Source organism: Lycium barbarum, chromosome 9 (genome assembly GCF_019175385.1).
Source record: "Lycium barbarum isolate Lr01 chromosome 9, ASM1917538v2, whole genome shotgun sequence".
NCBI lineage: Eukaryota > Viridiplantae > Streptophyta > Magnoliopsida > Solanales > Solanaceae > Lycium > Lycium barbarum.
This window is the reverse complement of record NC_083345.1, coordinates 28234690-28259699: the sequence shown is the minus strand read 5'-3', so window position 1 is coordinate 28259699 and position 25010 is coordinate 28234690. Positions and strand designations below refer to the sequence as shown.

Sequence of the window (25010 nt, the reverse complement as noted above, 5' to 3'; positions counted from 1 at the left end):
GATTGTATTGTTTCATTTGATATCTTTTAATGAACTTTTCACTTCGCTTTTAAGTTACTTTATCTATGCAAATTTAATTTGTTCCATACATACGGTATTTGTTTACAGTTTCATCAACATAAACATGTTCTATATGTTAGTACATTGTTTAGCCCTCCACTTTGTAGCCAAATCCCTTTTACATACCCCTGTTTCAGGGGCAACCGTTTAAACACCAAAGTTTGCCCGGGTCACTCGTGTGTTTTACACACAAAAGAGCAGCTTTGAACAATTAATTTTTTTAAAAGAAATTCTCTCAGCCGTTCTCTCTCACATCTCCCTCTCTCCCTTTATCGTCTTCGTCATCAACACCACCACCACTGGTAATTTGAAAATGGTGATTCTGATCTGGTTTCAGTTCCTTTCCCTCTCTTTTTTTTTTGTTTTTTGTTTTTTTTGTTTTGTGTGTGTGTGTTAGGACAGTGGTTGAGTGGTGGGCTGTCGGGTGAGGTGGTTTCAGATTGGAAATGGGGATCCCGGCGAGGAGTTTGGGGAGGAAGATGCACTAGTTGGCTTGGGGATCCATTGTAGTTCATGAGAGCAACCCAGCAGAAGTTGTTCAAGTTTGGCTTTTGATCACCAAAGGAAAGAACAAAAATAGTTTCAAGACTCTTTTAACTTTCAGCATGTCCAGTTCACTGGTGATATTTCCTTCAGGAACTAATAGTTAGTTCGAAATCAGAACCATTAAGTTACCCATTTTAATAGGTTACACGTGTAACTACTACTATTGGAAAATATATCTAACTAATCTGATCCTTTTTCATTCTGGACTTGGTCCGACTTTCTTGCTGTATCAACTGGTTTCATCAAAGAACACTTTCACTAAAGATACAGGCAACAAACACAACAATGTAGTTCAACAAGTCACTAAAATTCGTAATCTACCAGTTAAAATCAGAGCAAATGAATAATATGTACAGATAGATAGAAGTGAAAATACGAGAAAAAACATACAATTTGATTTCGAAAGAGAAAGAAGTGAGAAGTATGCTGCATGGGGTAGTGGTGGCACATTGACAGCCATGACGATGGGAAAGACGAAAAAGATGGGTATATTTGTAATTTTAAGTGTTCTCTAAAGTTGATGACACGGTCATGACCCTATTGGTGTGTGACGTACACATGTTTTTAGAAACTGGTCAAGCATAAAGGTTGTATGTCTAAGACACACTCGGGAAAACATTTGGCGTGTAAAAAGTTTCCTGTGAAAGATGGGTGCGTGATAGAGATTTTTCTACAAGCTTGGGAGGTAAAGTATGTATTAAGCCTTCTGTATTCATGTTAATTTACATGAATACAGCTTTACACATGTTTTGCCCCGATTTTGTCTTTAGTTCAGCAGAGAACTTCTATCCTGGAGTGCTATCAATCAATCGACTAAAATGGAATAACAATCTTTTTCATGTTTCTGGAAAAAAAGTTTAAGTTTACAATCATTACTAGTTGAATGCTTTTGTGGGCACATGCTGCCCATTTCAATAACATAAGGACTAAGATGAGCTAATGATTCCACTAGTTGATTGATTGGATTTTGCCTTGTAGTTTGTACCTATTGGAGAGCATATTACTTCTACTATTTCGATCAACCTACTCTATATAGCCCTTGTCTTTTTGACTTCCGGATTGTCTTTATTTCAGAGTGGAGCGGCTTTGTCTATCTCATAATTGAGTCACATATTCCCAATATAGGATCTTGAAGATGGTTGAAATGCACGTTTCTTATTTTCTTTCTTTGAATTATTCGATCTGATTTGTTATTCATGTAATTACAGGAATATTTCGTCATCCAAAATAAATCACGACTATTGTTAGCTGCACCTTAACTTAGAAAATATGCGTTTAATTCTTTTTTCAAAGTGAACTATGAATAGACTTGTCAAATGAATGATTTGTAATTTGAGCATAAAAATGATCTAGTGAAACGAACTGAGTCATAACCCAACTTTTCCTGTACTAGACTTTACTCCAAATTCTTATTAATTGATTATTATACCATACGACAGATGGATTCAGAGCTATCGCGAACATAATTAGATATTCTGACGAAATGCTTGAAGCGAATGGAAGATTGTATTACTAAAGAGTGTCTCCTGGTCTCAATTTTATTGTCAAAAATTGTGTGCTCTAGAAAACACTTGTTGACAATTAAAACTGAAGATGTCTGCAGGGGAATGATGACATTTGAGGTCAAACTTGAAATTTTGGTTTGGTACATAGGCAAACGAGAAAAATGAGTAAGCAAAAGAATTCAACGAGGAGCCGTATGAGGTGAAAATCTCATGTACGGTTTTGTACAGTGGCAATGATTTGTTTTACAATTGATCTTAATCCGATCAGCTACCTGCCATTGGCTGTTCCAAAAAGACACATCTTCTTTAGAAAACCAGCCCAAGTTTATGGATTAGAAATGCAAAAATTGGTCCACCTGTCCAATTAAAAACGAGCTGGATAGCTGATTTAATTAGACCAGATCAAATAAGGATCATATCCATCTAGAACCTACTATTAAAAATGCGATAAAATATGATCCAAAATAGAGACACGGCGCCACTGAGGGATTTCAAAAGAAATAAAAGGTCTAATAAAGCTGGCTGAATCTTTTTCATTTAAAATCATAAATATCTACAACCTTATAACTTTATCACCTGAAATTCCCTTAGTGTGGTTAATTTTGTTCAATTAAGATGATCCTTGACCAGATTTTGATAATTGTACAAGACTTTAGTGACTCTACTAACCTTAGAAACAGGCGAACATTATGCAGTTCGCTTCCCACTAGATGCATAACTAAAGAGTGTTTATAAGACCGTTTGACCAGCTTATAAACTAACCAAACATCCACTAATATTTCTCCATATTAAAAAAGCCATGAATAATATGAATATTCAAGTTATCCGTCACTCATCCCATTTTTTGTCGTATTAAATATGCATAAGTGGAATGGTTTATCCGTTTTGTGTAACCTATAGTCGATTCGATTGCATGTTTTGTTGTTTACTCGGCCCTAAGACTACTCAGTTTGTTGATTTTGTTTTTAATGCATCTTAAAGTAACGTCGTTTGAGGTCACATTTGTTTAAATGGTGACACTATGATGCCCTTTGTGTTGAAGTTTCAGAAATCCTCTCTAATACCACATATTTAAACCCAATTCCTAAATCTACTTAAGAAAACAATTTCCAATTTGCCAACCACTTTTGGAAAAGAGGGGAGCTGATTTATGCCTATACAAAGAAATGATAGTCATAGGAGTGGAGCTAACTTGAGAAGTACAGGTTCGGCATAAGTTAATAACTTTTATTCAAACCTTATATACTTGTTAAAGAGTTTTACTGAATATGTACATATAGTAATCTTCAAAAACTATAAACTTCAAATTATGAATTCGGCTCTACAGGCCACATAGTTTGATTTTGACCCATACAAATTCATCAATTTCGAATTCACACCCTTTTGGTGTTAAAAAATGTCAACAATCCCGAAGAGAAAATGAAAGAGAAAGGACAGTGCTGTTTCATCATTGGGATTTTCAGACAAAGGGAATAAAGGGCTCTTCTTTAAATCCACTGAAGGCTCAGAGATAGTAATGGTCCCTAACTCCCCAAAATAAAGACATCCACACAACTCTCTTTTAAAATTTCAAAAGCTGATTTTTTTTCTTCAGTTTGCTATAATAGTTTTCAGTTCTACTGATATTCGAAGATGGTAAAAGCAAAAGAATTAAAAAGAAAAGAAAAGGGCAAATATGACAGATGATCTGAAAAGAAAAAAAAAATGATGACGTCTGTTATATAGCACGCCTAAATAATCCCCACTAGTATTGGGTACAAACTTCACACAGCTTTCTTCAGAATTATTTTTGTATGGATCCTAAAATAAAAAACATGCAACAACTCTTGACGTTGAGAATACCTGAGACAAAAAATTAAACAAGAGACACAATTAAGAAGAATTCTGCAAAAAAAAACAGTGCTTTCAAAACAACCTTATAGGTTTGTCATTTTGTATGTAGCAGTTATGCCCGACAATTCTTCTTGTTTTGCCTTAAGGTATGGTGTCAAAACTGGAATGTAAAATAAGATAAACAGTGACCAATCATCCAATTTCCCAAACTTAATTCAATGGTACTTCAAGAGGGTGCATGAGTTATCAGTGTCGATTTACGGACAGCTGCAGATTTAGAGCTTTGACAACAATTTGTCCAAACTTAGATTGGTCAATTTCGAATTTAGGGTCAAATGCATTTAGAATATGTGCGCTATATATGTGGTGTTAAGTCAGCCTAAAAGTACTTTTAATATAATGTAATGTTATTTGGTATGGGTCAAATTTGTATGGTTTTCTTTAAAAGATCTCACACCATTAAGGATCTTATTACCTTCTATATAGTTTCTCAATTATTTCAACTACCAAATATGAGAATATTATGGTCATCTACGAAGAGTTGAGTCAACGGAGAATTAAACTGCCCGCGAATAGACAACTTGACACATTCTATGAATATTGAATTATAGAGATCTAGAATGACCCGTACAGACGTAACCAGAGTGACCGGCTAAAGGATAACTTAGATAACGACCAGGTGCATGTAGAGATTTTAGGGATTCCATTTACCCATTAACTTCCACGATCGTCGCCCAGTAGCAGCTAAAAGCCTGAAACGTGCGGAAATTAGGGAGTGTTTCTCTTCAACAACATTCATCATCTCATCTAGGAATATCAATAAGAATTTCTCTCTTTTACTAATTTGTCCATTATTTGTTGTGGATCATTTAACTCGTTATTTCACTGTTTCATCAACGATATAAAAGGATTAACATTATTTGGATTAACCACGTTGTTTTTACCTTATTCAAATAAGTTCAAATGGTTGACCTAATAATCAAACTTTAGGTTAAGCAATTTCCACTCCCAACAATCTCCCCATCAAACTAAGTTTCATGTATTCAATCACGATGACCTGTAGGATCTCCCCTTCAATTAAGTTTCACATGGATCAGACCATCACCACCATTCACGAGTCAATTTTTGAGTTTCACTATGTGTCACCTACATGACCAAGCATTTATGGTCACCAAAGCCCACAAGTTGTGGGCCACATGTCACGCCATGAACCATAGTCTGGGCGTAACACGACACTCGGTGCATTGCTGCATGTGACCGAGCGAACCACATGGCTTGTAGAATCAACATGGGTACGAACTGATGCGAAATACACTTTAAAACATGTATAGTCTAAAGTCATCATAATAATAATGAAAATATTGTTTAATCATGATGCGGAAATAGTCTGAAAGTATATAATAAATGCTAAGCCAATACTAGCTATACGACTCTGAATATCTGACATGACATGACTGAACTAGTCTATGAAACCTCTGACATGAGTCTGACTGCTACACTATTTACTGGAACAAGGCCCCCAGCATACCTTAACTGCATAACTAACATGAAAGAGAAATAAAGATAACACCCCGAATGGAATGGGGCTAACCAATAGCTGATACGAGCAATAGTCCTAACGAGCAGATCCGTCGTCCTGCAAGTCAATCCCTACATTGTGAAATGCAGGCCCCAGACAATAAAAGGGGATATCAGTACACTGGAAATATTGTACTGGTATGTAAAACAATTGAATGAAATAAACATGACACATGAAATAGTAGAACTGAGACCGGAACTGAATCTGTGAGCTGAACATGAACATGAATATCATCTAACATGAATAAAATATTTCAAGTCTGTAAAGATATAAAGATATCTGTGGGAGTGCATTAGTATAACTGATATGTAACCACCACGTAAGTACGTGGTGTCTGATCTCTGCCCGATCAGCTAAGCCATTGTCACGACCCAACTAGTGGGCCATGACGGGTACCCGGAGCTGGCTACCGAGCACCACTCATCATGCTATCTATCATACTCAACCTGGACATATAGCATTTTCAAGATGATACTTGCAATGAAATAATCACTAAACATCTCCCAACACATATGTATATATATATATATAAGCCCACAAAGCTACAAAAATAATATACAAAATATACACTGAGGTGATCACGAGACATATACTACCCCACATATGTATCTACGAGCCTCTACTGGAATACTGAGACATAAGGATGGGACATGACCCCTCCATGTCCAAATATATACACAAAAGAATATACCGATAGCGGCAACTCCGGAGTAGTAGAGTGCTCCTGGTATGCTGATATGACTCCTAAGGATTGGCACTGTCTCCCTGTCTACCTGTGGGCATGAACACAGCGTCCATAAAAGAAAAAAGACGTAAGTACGAACAATGTACTGAGTATGTAAGTCATATATGATAACATGATAAGGAAATATAGAAAACATAAGAAGAAAGTATAACTACAATTGCTTGCCCCTTGAGGCGGAATCATGCATGCTCATTTTTACCTTTAAAACATATCACACATACATACATAAGTTGTCTGAATCAAATAACACCATTAGCCCGCGTCCGGGTTAATCATTTCGCGCCGCCTACTAGTGGTGTCTGCCCATGCCATATAAACACGGTGTAATAAGCCGCCCGCCTTAGCGGTGCTGCCCGGCCATCTAGGCACGATGTAATCATCATCATACACTCAACATGAAACATGCATAAGAGCTCAAGTAAAAGCTGTAACTCTATCGGAGTGACGTAAGGTCGGTAGCCTCCGATTATCTTATGAAACCATCATAATCATCATGTCTCGCCTTGAAGGAACTAGCATTATGAGGTGAGACTATCAACAATGAATAACAGTCAAGGAAATCATACATCAAGATCATTAATCTCATAATATCATCCTTTCATAAGCTTAGAATCCCTATGACTAAAATCATTATTATCATAGCTCATCTCTTATCTTTATCTCATGAGAATATCTTAATAATCATGGACTCGTAATTTCCGGAATTTAAGAAATTCATGGAAAGATAGAAGATATTATGTGATGGAAGTCGTGCGTTAGAAAGAAGGGCTAGCCTTACATACCTTTATGTCTCTTTAACTCTATCGACTAAATGGTCTCCTTCCAAGCTCGCGATACATTCAAGAGAAGTCGTACCATGGTTAAGCCATTGGAAACATGCCTAAGTTAAAGCTAAAGCGACTAAACAAAAAACTAACGAAAATTGGGCAGCATTTCCTTTGTTTCTATAACTTTTCCTAATTAATAAAACAACTCCCAAACATCATAGTAACACCCATAATATCACAATCAATGGATTTCTCAAGTTAAACATTACTGACTTCTCAAATTCACCCTTCAAATCACCCATGGTTGACTACAATACAATCACCATTATTCCTTCTTCACATAATACTTCCTCAACGTCATTAGCATCATTCATGACAAGATTATTCTCACCTTATACCAAGAATTATGATTCACATTAATTTACTACTCAAAATACCTTTATTTTCCACATTCAAGCTCATATTAAACATTCTTATCTAATCCAAGTCTTTCAACCACTCAACACCTTTAATAATATGAAATAATTGTAAAGCTCACCTTTGATTATGTAGAAATGATCTTTGGAGGAAGATACTTCACTTGAGAACAACAACAACTTCAATTCCAAAGAGAATTCCAAGCTTCCATTAACCTTAGTGAACACCCATACACTTGTTACACTTGATTCTTGGTGTTTGATCTTTGATTTACCTTGGATTTATGTTGGTATGGTATGGAGAAGGTTCTAGAGCTCTCTTGAGGTGTGGAGGAAATGAGAAATCTAAAAAATAAGAACAAGGGTCGCCTATTTATAACTGAAATGGGAAGGTTCCAGTGAAACGGTTCGACGAGCAGGTCGACGACCAGTCACTATGTCGACGGCCCGTCGACACTGACTGGTGTCTGCAGAATTTCCTGATTCAGTTCTGATTTCGTCGATTTGATTCGTTCAGCTTCTAACTCCATAATTTACCCAGAATACCTACTGATACATTTGTACACCGAATACAACAATTAATGTCCCCAAATTCGGGCACGGGTCTCCATTCTCAAGACATACTCAACTAGGAAATCGTTAGTTCTATTATGACGAAGACGAGGGGCGTAACAGCCATCCCATACCTTGCCGGGGTACAAGACATAAACATGACATGAATAGATCCAATATCCCACAATGGGTAAACATGAAGGAATCGTCCTAACTGGGTTGAGCGATCCTTATCCTACGCTGGCATACATAGTTTTAGGTATTAAACCTTCTCGGTAATCTATGAAACTCTCAAAATATGAACATGGATAGAGTTGGCTTAGAAGCCCATGAATTACATGAACATGACTTGTAACATGGTACATAAGTATGGTTTAACATACTACTACTACTACTACTACTACTACTAATAATAATAATAATAATAATAATAATTATTATTATTATTATTATTATTATTATTATATATATATATATATATATATATATATATATATATATATATATATATATATATAACTTGTCTGAAACATGAAAGCATGTAGGATTTTCGTGGAATTGATCATAATTGTTAATAACTTGCATTTAAGAACCCATGGAATGCAACATCTGGGTTTTCATGGATTACGGACAGATTCTCAATAATCAAAAGGGAATATTAATAACACAATAACGAACTATTAATACAAACATGGTATATCATGGTACATGTACTTAGGTTATCATGATCATATCTAGAACCCTAGTTTGGTGAACTTTCTTATAATCATGGAAGAGCATGGCGTCAGAAAGAATAATGATGTTCTCACACGTAGATAGAAACCCTACATTCTTGTAACACTCCAAAACTTGTATAAAAGTCTGAACTTTGAGAAGAAGTCCAAAAGCCTTAGTCTTGAATCCTTAGTGATGGGTTTTCTTGAAAACCCTAGGTTAAGAATAATGAATTATTATTTAAAAATCATGGATATAGGTTAGAATTCACTTGAAAAGCTTGTAATAGACTTACCTTAGCGTATGAGATTGATGGCAGGAGAAACACTTCGTTCTAGGGCTTGAGAATATGAAAAATAAGAAAAGGAAGTGAAGTCTCGTATTTACACTATAGTTGAGCCGAGAAAATGTACGGGCACCATGTACAGCCCGTACATGAATGTACGGCCCGTACAATGGGTCATACCTGGAATGGAAAATTCCAGTAACTTCTAATTATTTCTGATGAGGTACGGGCACCAAGTGCGACTTGTACTTAGTATGGCCCGTACAATGTGGCTATACCTGGAATGCCAAATATCAGAGACCTCGAATTTTTCCTTGTGAGGTACGTCCATAAAGTACGGCCCGTACATGAATGTATGGCCCATACATGAATGTACGACCCGTACAAATGACGTAAAACGTCAATTTAACGATCTGAGGCTAATTTTCAATCCCAACACTTCCCATCTTGGTTTCTAAGTCCCTGAATCATGAATAAGCTTAGTTAGGAGGTACGAGGTGTTACACCACAACTAGTTTCTTTTTGTGTGCATACCTCTCTAGTCTCTAAGCTATCTTTGGCATGGTAATGTAATGGCCCGTTTGGCCGTTATGAGCGTTCTTTCTCTCTCTGAAGTACCCCTTGTTTGGATTCGCAACGGTAGCATTTTACGTGTGGGATTAGCGGGTAAGGGTGACCTATAACCGATTTGGAAAGAAATAAATCCACTTAGGATTTTCTGAACATGTGCCTTGCACCTACGATTGGTAGGCCGCCTCGGCGAGCTCGCATCTGCTAGAAATCTGAGGAATTAATGAATCCATAGTTGTGAAATACTTTTCGCAGAGACGGTATCGCATAGGCGGGCTGTGGCTCACGGAAGCAAAAATCGCTGAACATATCAGATGTTTATTTCTCCACTTCGGGATTGGACCTCATTTTCACCTCCAAAATATTCCTAGAGCTGATTTTAGAGTGATTTCAGAGACTTCCATGATTTTGGCTTGGACCTCACTTTGTTCGGATGCGTTCCAAAAAGGGAGAGGCTCAAAATGGATGTTCGTGGCTCCTGTTCGGCTTCAAGGTAGGTTACGGTCTACTTTCGCATAGACTCCGATTAGTGAATCATATGTAGATAGATAACATTGACGGCGAAAACATGATAGGCCTTCGAACATGGCGTGAAGGTTGATTCTAATTAGGTTGGTTCTGTTAGCTGTTATGCGGGCTTGTCGCCATACTTGTAATTGTCTGTGTTTAGAATTGACGTATTTATGCTGGGTTATGGTCTTATCATTCTTGATTAGGGCAGTAATATGTGCTGGTTCCATAAAACATGTTGAGTTGTGGTTTGTGAATTTACGCTTGACTTATGGATAGGGAGGTATTGGTACAGTGATGTGTGATCAAGTTCTGTATTCTTGATATGTGTTATGAATTCAATTAGGGGAATTGTGATGACTGACTCTGCGCTGATTTACTTTCTGTCCCTGGATTAACTCCCATTCCCCCTGTTATTGTGCAATGATTGAATTGATTTCATGCATGGAATTGCATCTGATCTCATTATTTCATGATATAACCGTGGTTCTAATATGATTATGAAACTGGAAATGATGAAGAGTGAGAGAATGTAGCCTTCGAGGTTTCTATCGGAGAGCGTAAAAGAGAGATGAGAGTTCGCGATCCGAGGTTGTTACAGGAGCAGAATGTGTGCTCGTGATCCGAGGTCATTTACCGGAGCGAGAGAGTGCTTGTTGAGCGAGGTGTCTTATCGAGACGAGGTGCACATGGATTTCGTGGATCCTCCATGGGTCATGTCTATGAGACTTTATCCTTAGCATGTGGGTACGGTACTAAAGGGTGACCAGTGCATTGCATTTACATTGCATATCATTACATTCCATTTCACATGTTGGTATCACATTTATTATCGATTCTTGTATGTGATATTGAATTGTTGCTTGTGGTGAGGATTCCGTATCTATTTGACAAACTTGTGGATTACATGGCTCCACATAGGCTTATAACTTGAGGTTTAGGAGACCTATAATCATTATTGATGTTGAGTGTCTGTATGAACTGCGCATCTGCTCTATCTGTCAATTGTTGTCGACCTATGATACCTACGAGTACGTGTGTTTGTATTCATGCTGCAACCCTCTTTCGGGGTGTAGAGTTGTTCCAGTTTGATGTTTGAGATATCGAGGTAGATTCCGAGATTTCACAGAGACGTTCTGAGTAAGCCACTAGCCGGTTTTGCTTTCCTAAGTCTCTTTGTATGAACTCTGTCTATCCCACCCTTAGGACCGTGTTACCTACTTTTGGAGTCTTAATGTTATTTCAATTCTTGTAATTCATTATAGAAGCTCTTGTACCGTGTAAGACCAGATTTTGACAAATTTGTTTATAAAGTCTGTTCCATCATTCGTTAATGTCTTTATGATTCTAGTGTGCTTTACATACTTAAATTCCGCACTTGTCTTCTAAAAAGAGGTTAATGATTTGGGAATGGTATGTCTACCAGGGAGATAGTGTAGGTGCCATCATGACCGTGAATTGGGTCGTGACAGGTAAAAGTAACCAAGCTTAGCGCAAGCATTTTCATTATCGTCCCGCCGTACCGTTAGCTCTAATAGCTATTGTTAGGCTAAATTGGTCCAAAGTTTTATATTTATCATGGTGTGCGGATATTGTTTGTATTGGACTGAACTCGCACGATTTTTTTTCAAAAAATTTCATACCATTAAGATATATTCTGTATTTTCTATATATATACACACACAACAGTTTAACCAGCTAAAACAAAAAGATTAAAAAAATATTTTCTTCTATGCACAACACACTCATAATGGATTAAAATGGGCCAACTGTACTCTAGTGTCCTCCTGTGGAAGTAAAAAGGATGATACTTCCTGCCTTTCCTTTTTTCTCTTCCAAAATTTTGTCAGTGAAATTAGCATCCAAAGCTTTGACTACCCGGTTCTTTAGAATTCACAACTTTCCACTTAAACTACCTTGGGCGGAGTTAGTATCCCACTTACAAGTTTAGTAGAACTAGTAAAGTTCACTTAATACGTATGAATAATTTATTAAGAGCTCAATATCTTTCTTTTTCTAAAATTTGTAAATCTAAAATTCTAATTTCGCCTATGAAACTATATATAATTGAATTTAAAATGTAAAATATATGTTTATACTACTAGCTTTCACTACTCTGAAAGATTAAATATCACTCCACAATCATTGACTTAAAAGTTTAAAACTGCCTCTAATTTTCTCCTAGATAAGAGTGTTTTCCAATTATCTCTCGCATAACTTTGAACCTACTTTGGAGGGGTTTTACCAATTTAAACCAACCCTCTTTTATAAAGGGCAAAAATCATAAATAGACACTTTTTAATTTTGTAAGTGAAAAAAAGCAAATGTTCTAAAGTTTCACTGTGAATTTTGAAACTTCAGGATAATACTATCTATTTTTCAAGGACAGCGTTGCAAAATAGTACTCCCTCCGTCCCATAATAAGCGTCACTTTAATAAAAAAAAATTATCTCATAATAAGTGTCACCTTAGAAAACCAAGACATAAATCGACTAATTTTTTTCAAGTCTACCCTTAGACAAAAATCACAAGTTAAAGTAACATCTAAATGATGATCGAAAAAAGTTACATAGTAACTTGATATTGTTGGATTCCCTATGTCAAAAGGATTACTACTTGTGCATGCTCTAATCAAGAGGAAAAAGTAATTTATTTTTATTATATAGGAGTAATTTAGTAAACTTCACATTGCATTATTAATTTTCTAATATGCATATTTTTGACTAAAATAATATTTATTATGGGACGGATGGAGTACTAGTTAGCTTTATTTTTACCGTATAGACCGTATTAGTGGCGGACCAGCGGTGTGGGGCCCTAATTAAAGCTTTAGTAGCTTTGTTTTATAAACTTATTTCTTTTCGTGGGACGATTGCACTTTAGCTTTTATGCAGCAGTGTGCCTGGGATCACCCAAATATTTGGTGCAATTATCTTTCAAAAGAAAAGAAATCACGTTGCAGACTCCTGACAATAAGTCAAAGAGACCTCCTTGACTACGGCCCAGTTGCCTTCATTTTCAACAATTCCACCTTTCAGGAAAACACTTATTAACGTTCGCACTGTTAATGTAATTTAACATATTGAGAAAAATCAATTGAATTTACTTCATTTGAGAACCATTTTTTTTTTTTTGTATTTACATAAATTGTTGAATCCATTTAACTTTTAGATATAACATTTTTGCACTTTTTTGAATCCTCTTATTAGAATTCTTAGCTCCACCATTGTCCATCATATGTTCTAGATCACTAATTCCACTTATTACATATATAGCATATTTGGTCAAACTTATGAGAAGCTAAAAATGCTTATTTTATGCTTGATCAAGTTTTTAGCAAAAAAAATGTTTTTGAATAGTAGCTGGAAAAATATTTTTCCCTAGAAAGACTTTTAGTGAAACACATATTAATACTCTAATACTGACATAAGTATTTTTCAAATTATTAGTCAAATATAAACTGATACTTTCTAACAATATTTTTAAAGAAGTATTTGTACTTAAAAATAAGTAGATTTTAAAAGTTCAGCTAGTCAGGCTAGTTGTTACCTATATTTATCTTTTGAACATCGTGACAATGTAACATTACATCGGTGGATAGAAGCTAAAATTATTAAAAAAATAACAGGACCTAACGATCAATGTATTTTAACACGATATTATTAAGATAATTTTATTATAGACATTTCTCAATCAGATGTGTACAAATCAGGACAATATCGACAAGTCAATTTCCTAGTATAAAAAGACGTCCAAAGCTAAAATCAACAAGACCCCAGCAGTCTTCTTCAAAAGCAATTCACACACTCACACTAGAACACTATACTACTACTACTACACAAACTTGCCCAAGTTAGCAAAAATTGTGAGTTTTTTGCACATCATGGATCATAAATGGTCAGAAAAAAACATGGTGAATGGAGTAAATCTACCAGAAAGTCCAAAAGCACCAATGGAATTCTTGTCAAGATCATGGAGTGCCTCTGCTTTGCAAGTATGCAAAACCTTAACTAATTCTTCTTCATCTCCATCTCTTCTACCTAAGGCTACCATTGCAAATGATTCCTCTGCTAGTAATAACAATACAAATAGTAGTACTAGCAGTACTGTTGTTGTTACTATACCTGAGAATATCTCTGCTGAGGAAGAAGATTTAGCTAATAAGCTTGCTGGAAATACATTCTCTTTTGCTTCCTCTGCTACTTCTCAACTTGTCCTTGAACGCATTATGTCTCAATCTGTAAGTGCATACTCTTAACACATTTTGTATGGTCCTTACTTTTTTAGTCATGTCAGTGATTTATACACTAGTTGAAAACATTAAAACGTCAAATTTTCTTGTTTATACGGTCAAACCCCTCTATATAGCAGCATCGTGTGTCTGAATATTTTTAATGAAAGATTGTTATAGAAAACTTAGTAATATAACATGAAAAATTAGTTCCAAGAAAAACTTTGATGTTATAATGAAAGTATTGTTAAAAAAATGACTGTTATAGAAAGGTTTGTTTGTATAATCTTTGTTGAGATAAGTTTGAAGTGGAGCGACTTGAACAGTAGAGATTCGTGTAATAAGTCCAATTTACTTGAAATTGAAACGTGTTACAAAAAAAAAAAAAAAAAAGAGGGATGGTTTCTTTTTGTTTGTTTACATTACAGGGGAATTTCATGGAACAGTAGAGTACTAACATTTTTAACATATTTTTTGGGAAATTGTTAGATGCACAATGGGCAAGAAATATCACCATTGACTTCAGGAAGATTATCTCATAGTAGCGGACCTCTCAATGGTTCTCTGACTGAAGAAACTGATAGCCCTCCAGTCTCTCCTTCTGAAGAGTTCGAAGATGTTGTTAAGGTAATTAATTTCTCTCATTATTAACTTAAGGTTAATTTCTTTAGTATCTTGATCACTTTATTTTGTCAATTAAAGCAATCCCAAGTGCATATCTTTTCCGTTTTAAATGTTTATAATTATGATAAATGTGGACTGTGGTTATTAGTTAATAGTGATGATGGTTGCTGATTGAGTATTTGATTGTGAGCTTATAGAAATAATGGGATTCTATTGGACCCACTTCTAAAGGGAAAGCTTTTTCTAGTGTTCTTCACAAGAAAAGTTAAAAACATAATGCACTTTTGTTAATTTCGATATTCAACTTTTTCTTGCTTTACAAATTACAAGGATGCTTTAGCCGTCTAATCAGAGCAACCTTTTGACTTCGTTTACGGAATAACTCTACCCCAAAGGGCCAAAAATAGAAAAAAGAAAAAGATAAAGAAGTTAACTTTGGTTTTCTACGAGATTAAGAAAGTTAAAACAAAAATGAAAAAGTAAAATCAAACTTTTATAGAGAAAGACAAGGGACTTAATGGCGCTCAACCCATGTCCAAGGAACTTATTTCCGTATGACTTGTGAAGCTAGCTAGAATTTTAAAAATGAATTTAACTTATATACTTAGTGATGTAAAGGACTTTACACAATCAGTGTAAATTATTTTTTACCAAATTGTCCATTTTATGTTTTTGTATTACTTACTATCTTTGTTTCATTTTATATGGAAATGTTTACTTACTATCTTTGTTTCATTTTATATGGAAATGTCAAATAATTTTTATTTTTTGACTGAATATTTCAAGCTTTTTGAAAGCACCGTAAATCATTAGATATGTTAACTTGTATTACTACTTTTTGTGTAGCTTTAAAATTCGTAAATTTTATTTTAATTTTTCGGAGAATCTCTATCTGAATTCATTGTCAAATTTTAAGTATTTTGATCCTCTTATTCCGATTCCCTTCACATTAATTGTGACAGAAACAATACTATACTTATCATGACCAATACCTATAATTTCATCTTTTAAATAACTATGTTAGTATGTTATAAACTCCGTAGGATTTACGTAATTACGTCTCCCACTTGAAATTCAAGGGAAATGAGTAGTCATATAAGATACTCGTGTTAAAACAAGCCATGACTTGGTAAAAGCCTTTTGATTTTAGACTGGCACACACTGGTGTAATTAATAACAGAACCTGATCCATAAAACCTATCATATGGAGTACCTTGTAGTTATGTAGCATGTGAAGATGTCATGTCTAAACGAGGCAAATTGAATTTGTTTGTATTAATTAGCTTTCACAAGAATATACTACGAGTAAGATTCAAGATGACTGAAATTTGTCCTACTATTTTAGTTACCCATCACCAGGACAGCAACTTTCTGAAAAACTAGTGGAGTGTGTAAGTGCAAAAAATTGATGCTCACTGTCAATCTTTATCAATTTGTCATTGCTTCCCTGTTCAGAATTTTGGCAAATTACTGGCATTCTCTGGCAAATTATTGGCATTTACCAATTTCAGAATTCTGGCAAATTACTGGCATTCACCAATTTCAGAATTCTGGCTTGCTTGTTTTAGTTTCCCATCAACTTGTTTCCTCTCTTATGTAACGTTAAATTTTACCTATCTGCATCAAGTTGTACCTTTTGATGTTATTTACATGCCATTGTCACCTTCATCACAGCCATATTCAAGATTTAGATTTTAGAGAGTTTGCACCAAACTAACTCAATTTATTATGATTAAGTAAACATATGCATTAGTTAAGCATAGTTAACTGATAAAATTGTACGCATAAAACACATGTCATTCATCTATTCGTCTAGTGTAAACATTCAGTACAAATACTCCCTCCTTCCATTTTAATTATCGTTTTGGCTCTTTTCACGTCAATTAAGAAAATAATAAATACAAGTTATAGTTTTCTAAGTTATCTCTATTTAATAAAAGTAGATTGATTTGTTTCATCTTAAACACTGTGCGCTCATTAGCCTTGAATTATTAAAGTGACAATTATTTTGGTCACCTTTTTTTGAGCTAAAGTGACTGTTAATTTGGGATAGAGAGGTGTACCTAGCTTCTTACATATGGACCAATACACATTTGAATTTATGTAATCAAATTTTAATAGTATCTTTTGAGATTTCATTAATTTTCACAAATTTATACTTGGTATTGAAAATATTGCTTTCAATTAATTTAATGTTACATCTGCCACTAATCTTCATTTTCTCACCATATATATGGGATGTGCATGCAGTACTTGAAAGCAAACAGCACACTGCAACCATTATTCACAAACGTAAGAAACGGATACAGCGGATCAGCTGTTGCTTTAGCACCCAACACCCCTGGTGGTAAGACAGTAGGTAGGTGGTTAAAAGAAAGGAGAGAGAAAAAGAAAGAAGAAAGCCGGGCCCAAAACGCGCAACTCCACGCTATTGTTTCAGTAGCTGGAGTTGCTGCATCGGTGGCCGCAATTGCTGCGGCCACCGCATCTGCATCGTCTATGGGGAAAGACGAGCAAATGGCGAAGACTGATGCGGCTGTTGCATCGGCAGCAATGCTGGTGGCAGCACAGTGTGTGGAGGCTGCTGAAGCTATGGGTGCTGATAGGGATCATCTTATATCTGCGATTAGTTCTGCTGTTAATGTGCGTTCCCATGGGGATATATCAACTCTTACTGCTGCTGCCGCCACAGGTGACTAAATCATTTGGTTAATTTACAGTTTTAGACACTTCAACTCGACACAATTGCAGAGTTAATTTGACTACTAACAACATTTAAAAAATGGATTTTAATGATGTAACATATGGTCAGTTAATATCATAATGGTAGTGTTTCATGTACTTCCTCTGGTCCATTGTCTCACTTGATCAATATCCCACCAATTAATTGAAACACTAAAGATGGGAGAAAGGTCAAATACATTTGATAACACTCAACTTGTTCGGTACTTCCATGTAAATTAGGATTAGTATCTATTGAACAAATACTCCCTTCGTTCCAAATTAGTTATCATGTTTTAATTCTTCAGAGTCAATTTGACTAAATTTTTAAACTATATTTGATTAGGTTCGCTCAATATTTTACAATTACAATTTAAATATTAAAAAAATATATGAAAAGTACTACAAGTTCAACTTTTCTCATGTCAATTTGATATATATTTTTTTTTTAAATGTTGGTAAAAGTTTATATAGTTTGATTCTAAAAAAAAAAAAAACATGACAACTAGTAATATGAAACGGAGTGAGTACATCACTCAAAGATATGTACCTATTAGACATGACCAGTGTGTGTTCTACACTAATATCGATCGCGGGAGAATCTTTTTAAATTTAAAAGAAAAATCCTTCTTCGATTGGTACTAGTCCTTGTAAATGACTTGTTTTCTTAAATTTCAAACATTTTGAAACAAATTCAATTCGATAGACAATTAATATTAGGGAGTTGAGGTAGTAATATGCTTCTTTTTTTTTTCCAGCTTTGCGAGGAGCTGCAACATTAAAGGCAAGAGCACTGAAGGAAGTATGGAACATAGCAGCGGTAATTCCAATAGACAAGGGAATTGGGGCAGGCACAGGTCGAAACAGTGACCAATCTCACAGTAATAGTAGTAGCAGTAATTACTGTGAGGGACTTGACATTGAAGAGAACTTTTTGGGTGTTTGTAATCAAGAATTGCTGGCTCGGGGTCGTGAGCTACTTAAGAGAACGCGTAATGGTAATTTCTACAAGTCCCCATGGTTACAAATTGAATGCACAAAATTCTGTCCAATTTTACTTAAGCAGTCTATTTGTTGGTTTCAGGTGATCTTCATTGGAAAATTGTCTCTGTTTATATTCATCGAAGCGGAGAGGTAATCACCTTAGTTATATACACTTATATAGTATCATGATTTTTGTACACCATTTGTTGTAGTTTAATTTGTAATAGCATGCTAGTAGCAATTCATTTTTACCAGGTTATTAATTACTAATGTTTATTATAGAAATTGACTGACCTGTAATAAACTTAATTTATAAGTGCTTTGATCGTACAAATATTGTAACTCGTCAATACATAGAATTTGATCGTATAAATAGTCTTTGAGTTGATTGAGTCCTTACCATCAATCTAATTTTTGATGTATCCCAATTTCACAGGTGATGTTGAAGATGAAAAGCAAACATGTGGGAAAAACTATCACCAAGAAAAAGAAAAGTACGTCCTACTAATTTGATATGTTATAGCAAAACGCCTATGAATGAAAAAACTTGACAAAATGTTGTGTCTTGCAGATGTAGTACTAGAAGTTTACAAGGATGTACCAGCATGGCCAGGAAGGCATTTATTTGAGGATGGAGAAAAACGTCGATATTTTGGACTAAAGACAGAAGTACGTGGTGTGGTTGAGTTCGAATGCAAGAACCAAAGAGAATATGAGATGTGGACTCAAGGTGTTTCAAGACTTCTCTCTATGGTGGCTGAGAGGAAGAAGAGATTTCAAACCTAATTAAATGCCAAAGATATTACACTAATATGTTACTAATTAGTAGGTACCACTAGTCTTTGAGAACCAGTACTAGATTAATTCTATGAAGGTAGAATATATTGTATAAAAGTTTTGATGGGCTTGTGAAAAACAATCTAAAACTTATGCATGTATTATATTCTGTATGTTTAGACCTCGAAGAAATTAAGGTGTGATCTCCTAACTCAACATTTTTTATTAAGATGTGGGGCACTAGCATAACATGTCATATTTCAACTATCTTATGAGTTATGACAGTACTGGAATAAGAAGCACAAATTAAAATGTAAGACAACAGCATAAAGCTTATGCAAAAACATAGACCTATCTTCCGAACAAATACTACTACTATTATTATGTATTAGTCTGTTTAACAGTTATGTTAAATGTGTCAAATTAAGGAAACCTTACACGCTAGTTGGAATATCTAGAGATTTTCACTCCACAACTAATGTTTTTTTCTTCTCATGAACCCCAAAACTCTAATCTTGTCACGATCCAACCCCGTGGGCTGCGACTGGTACCCTACTTGGGCACCCAAACAGACTTACATTTTCAATCGTCAAACTATAACTTAGTTCACATTTCAAATTCATCGTTATTAAACAATTCTGAAGATAATTATTTTCTTAAGCGGTCACGCGTATCAAAAGCATCATATCGGAACAAAAGGGGCGGCGGAATACACATCGCCGATCATATGTACATATGCGAACACATGGGCCATTTTGGCCACCATAACAAACAAGACCGCATTAAGACACAAATCGGAAACAAAACGAACACACATAGGACCCACGACCCACATATATGACTACAGGCCTCTACACACCAAAACGGAAACATATGGCGGGACAGGGCCCCGCCGTACCCCAAATAGCCAAATATACATAAATATATACATAACAGAAATATGTACCAAAATATGGGCTCCGAATCAAAAGGGAGCACTCTGTAGTAGCAGAAAGTGTGGCCTACAGTGGTGGATCACCAACGTCTGTACCTGCGGGCATGAAACGCAGCCCCCGAGGAAAGGGGGTCAGTACGAAAGATGTACTGAGTATGTAAAGCACGGAGTACAGAAATTCAAACCATAACCATAGTAAGGTATAGAAAGGGAATACCGAATCAGTATATCAAAACCAGTACGGAAATCATATGTACATAATGCAAGTAAAAGAAATCATGCATAAGGCTCAGGAACGTGGTCCCCACTCCGACACTGGCGCCACAACACAGCATACTCCGGAAAGTTTCAAATCTCCGTACAACCCCGAACATAACACATCATCACACACATCATATCATAAGCCATATCACAACATAACTCCATAACGGAACCCGGCCCTATGGCGAGGTCTCGGGAACCGTAACACAGCATACTGCCGAATATCATAGTGCGCACGATCACAAAACCGGCCCGGGAACCGGCGAACGATATCATAATAGTGGGCACGAGCAGAGTAGTGCGGAAACCAATGCAAATTACATATCAAAACATTTATGAAACTTGATATAATTATATGACAACCCGTTGGGTAAACTAGTCCGAATAACTGATCAATACGGGATTTATTTTACAAAATATTTCTGGAATCGTATTTATAGTTCAAAGTGTAAATCAGAATATTATGGATTAATCAAAACATTATTCTTTAATATCAAAACATTATTCTTTAATAGCTAAAGTCATAAGCAAAAGTCTCTTTCCGATATCGTACAAAGTTAAGTCAGTTAGGGCGAACGAAGGAGACTCGGGACTAGTGGGCCCACCTCGGTTCAAATTGAGGCGGCGTACGAATTTTCCAGACATTTGACCCTATGGAATCATCCATGAGAGTTTAGGGGTAATTCAATCATATTTACGAAAGTTTGAACATTTCTATTCAACAAAGCATAAGTTTCTAATTCAATTTCACTGAATGGAATAGTACTAAAAGTAAACGCGAATTTCTATGAATAGAGTAATCCCCGAGACTCAACTCAAACCTAGAACATCTAGGACATGCCAATAGAAGAAGAGGGATAGCTTTACATACCTTTTCCGCCTCCTAAACGTCTCCAAAATCAAGCCTCAAATTCGCCAAAATCTGCAATTTGGTCACATTTACCAATTGCGAGTTATAGCTTCTAAGAGTTCAACTTAATTTATATTTGTCTACCGAAATTTCGGCAGCATTTCCCCTATACATATAGCATCCCCGAGACTTAGCTCGGCCCAATATATCAACAACCACAACCCAACAATGCCAACAACATCAAAATCATCACAAAACGCACTATAACATAAATAGTCCTCTTTTCTACATAAGGCGACAATTTCCATCCCAACTTCACAATATCAAACTAATATCAACATTCCCATATTCATTTACCAATTCAAGATCATTTAAACATATTTCAATAACATTCCAATCAATACCCAAGGATATAAACAATTCCGCCAATTCCATATTCTATCCGAAACTTCAACGAATGCAACAACACTACCAACTCGCATTGTTTTCTTCCGAATTCATTAACAACAACCATAATTCACATCTAGAATCTTACTTCCACAATTACATAAAAATCATATAAAAATCACATAATTTCCCATAATAACATACAATCATTTTCAATACCAACTTAGCTCGTTAAACCTTTATTTACGTCATAAATGCCATGACGACACAATTAACAAACTAAGCGGAATTTAATTTATCTTTCCTTTGACCACACAATGGCTCACGGCCATGCTTCATCACACACACACACGGCTTCACACACACACACATCACAACTCCATAATTCTCTTCTAATTCCAATCCTCACAACATATATACTTAGTCCCTAACATAAAAGAATAGATTTCTTACCTTTTCTTCAAACTTCAATCTTGCCGCAAACGTTGCTCTCTCGCTAAACCAATTATATCACGTCGGAGAGCGTCCTGAGCTTAACAAGAATTCAAGAGGAACAAGATTTTAGGATCAAGCAAAAGGGACTAGATTTTTTTTTTTTTTTTTGAAAGGGTTCGGCCGAGAGCCTCTTAGAGGGGGCTTTCCAATTTTTTTTTGTTTTCTTTCTTGAACCTTCTAATGGATGAGCACATCTATATTTAGTCACATGGATATATTAAATTATGGGCTTGGGCTTAAGGCACATGGACCATGGCCGGCCATCACTAGGCTTGGGCCTTATTTTCTCTTGTTTTATTTTTTAAGCCCAATTCATTAGAAATCTCGTTTTGTAATTCCCGAAACTAATTTCCGAAATTTCAATTTTACCCTTGGCCTTATTCCGCACTTTCGCTTCGATAATTCCCATGAGTATCACACATGTGTTAAATAAAATAAAAACATGGTCTTATTTCCTACAAGACAAGATTATTCCAAATTTTTCAAGTGCGCAAAAACACGGGATATAACAAATCTAACCATCATGGTGGAGACCGGAGAGAGAAATGAAGGGGAAATGCAAAAATCAGGAAGGGAACGTGCGTTTGGACGTGCAGTAGTGTAATTTTAAAAGGAGTAGCGGGGTAAAAAATGGGTGATCTAATTAAGCCATGTGTTGGACACACGGCAAATTGTAGGGCAAATCAGTGTAATTAGTTTCTAATCGTTAACTGCTAAGTCAATAAAGGTAATACTAGTCAGTTTTGTAACTGCAAGAATATTTCTAAACTAACTACTCCTGTATTAAGGGCGGGCACGAGTGAGCCATTTCGATCGTTCAAGGTATATTTGGACCATTTTTCTTCAGTAAATGTTCGCTATTCTATTATATTTGGACGCTCGTTTCTATTGACGATTCACACAAAGATCGAGTACAAATTATATTCATTGATGGTGTAAAAAGATTACGTCATTAGATCATTATTATAAAGACCACTGCAAGTAATTCTCCCTACTAATTAATTTATGTGGCATCTTTGGTATTTTGAGATTCAAACAAATTTTTCTTTGACCACAATTTTTAATAGATCTTTTAAATATTTTGAATGCCAATTATTGTGACCTATAGTCTCCTTTTTTCAAATATGTAAATTTTAAGAAAAAACTTAATTTATTTTATCCAAATACACAATCAAAATTAATAGTTTGATTCTGAAGTGCTACATAAATTGAGACAGGGAGTAATTGATAGTAAATTTTACATATATAGAAAGTAATCTTCTATTAAATGTCCAAATACACTAAAAAAATGTAAGAAAATATTTACAAAATCTTTTCATTTAACTTAAATCTTCACAATTAAGAAGTACTCCCTCCGGTTCAAAATGAGCATTCACTTAACCTTATCTTTTCGTTTTAAAAAGTGTCAACTTACCGAATCAAGAAAAAATTAACCTTATAAGTGTTAAGTGACTAAATCCTATATCTATTTAATTACGAATAGTTTAATCAAATTATCTATTATTGCCGGAGCTAGTAATTTCCTAAAGGTATGCAAATGTCTAAGTGGTCCCTTTTTTGAATCGGAAGTAGTAATATCTTAAAGGTAATTTTACCTAAAAAAGAGCTCGCAGGAAAAAAGGAAACTAACCATTTATGTAATTATGTTGCTTTTACCAATTACAGCAGTAAAAAGTTGAGGAATCGTACCAGTGTAAAATTTCTCTGTATAAGAGAGCGTCGAAGAAGAATTGAAAATGGGTATGGAAGAAAACGATGAACACGATTCTAAAGAGAGTGTTTTACAGAGATATTTTCTACGTGAATGGAAGCTTGTCAAATCACTCCTTAACGATATTATTTCCAATGGCCCTGTCTCCAACATCTCTTCTGTCCATAAAACTCTCTCTCTCTCTAATGTATTATTATAAGTTCAATGCTATATTCTTAATTTAATTAATAGCAACGATAAAAAGTTTAATGCATGTTGTAGTATTAGTTCATTTCTATCTCCAACATCTTTTTTGCGCATGGTTGTTGTAAAAGAGCACAATCATGCATTAAATTTATTGAGTACGGACATACAGCAACGAACCCTGTGTGATGCCACAAGTAGGGTGTACGCACATATGGATACCGGATTTAAACTCTATGATTTCAACCTTTTAAGATTTTGCATTGAACCCATTATATTTTTAAAGTTATGGGTTCATATCTACTACTCTCTCTGTTTTAATTTACGTGAACCTATTTCCTTTTTAGTCAGTGCCAAAATGAATGACCTCGTTCCTAATTTGGAAAAATATTCACTTTATGAAATGGTTTACAGCCACACAAATATTCAAGACTTATTTTGAACCACAAGGTTCACATAAATTGAAACAGAGGGAGTACTTATTATAATTTTAATAATTTTTTATACATAACTTTGTGTTCCACGTTGAAAGTTAGGGTTGAACCTCTACCTAATATGTTGCATCCGTCTCTTGCTGAACGCATACTTTACCCTTACCTTTGTGTAGAGAATTGTTACAATCTACTATTGAAGTTTCCTGGACAGGGGATACGTAATTGGGATACCTTTGGGTGATGTACTATACAAAATAGCCAGCAAATGTATAGGTTTTATATATTTATAATTAAATACATGTACTATACAATAATATACATATACTATACGTATA

At 35.2% G+C, this 25010-nt stretch overlaps 1 protein-coding gene and 1 long non-coding RNA gene across 2 annotated transcripts; one reads left to right on the top strand and one right to left on the bottom strand.

Moving 5' to 3' along the window:
- Positions 1-13837: 13837 nt before the first annotated feature.
- Positions 13838-19623, top strand: LOC132610811 (VAN3-binding protein-like). Its single transcript, XM_060325220.1, has 7 exons — positions 13838-14323; positions 14804-14941; positions 17189-17630; positions 18418-18657; positions 18744-18793; positions 19080-19137; positions 19215-19623. Exons 1-7 carry the CDS (start codon positions 13967-13969, stop codon positions 19427-19429), a joined length of 1500 nt encoding a protein of 499 aa, XP_060181203.1. The 5' UTR covers positions 13838-13966; the 3' UTR covers positions 19430-19623.
- Positions 19624-20024: 401 nt separating this feature from the next.
- On the bottom strand, positions 20025-22531 carry LOC132610812 (uncharacterized). The gene is made up of 3 exons (XR_009571319.1): positions 22306-22531; positions 21487-21537; positions 20025-20450 (listed from the first exon to the last, which is right to left on the bottom strand). It is a non-coding gene; the product is annotated as an uncharacterized LOC132610812 (long non-coding RNA).
- Between the last annotated feature and the right edge of the window lie 2479 nt (positions 22532-25010).

Excerpts from the sequence above, each read along its gene's own strand:
- LOC132610811 (XM_060325220.1), top strand. The coding sequence starts at position 13,967 with ATGGATCATAAATGGTCAGAAAAAAACATGGTGAATGGAGTAAATCTA. Across the intron at positions 14,942-17,188 it reads AGTTCGAAGATGTTGTTAAG|TACTTGAAAGCAAACAGCAC; the intron begins GTAATTAATTTC and ends ATGTGCATGCAG. Across the intron at positions 19,138-19,214 it reads TATCACCAAGAAAAAGAAAA|ATGTAGTACTAGAAGTTTAC; the intron begins GTACGTCCTACT and ends TGTGTCTTGCAG.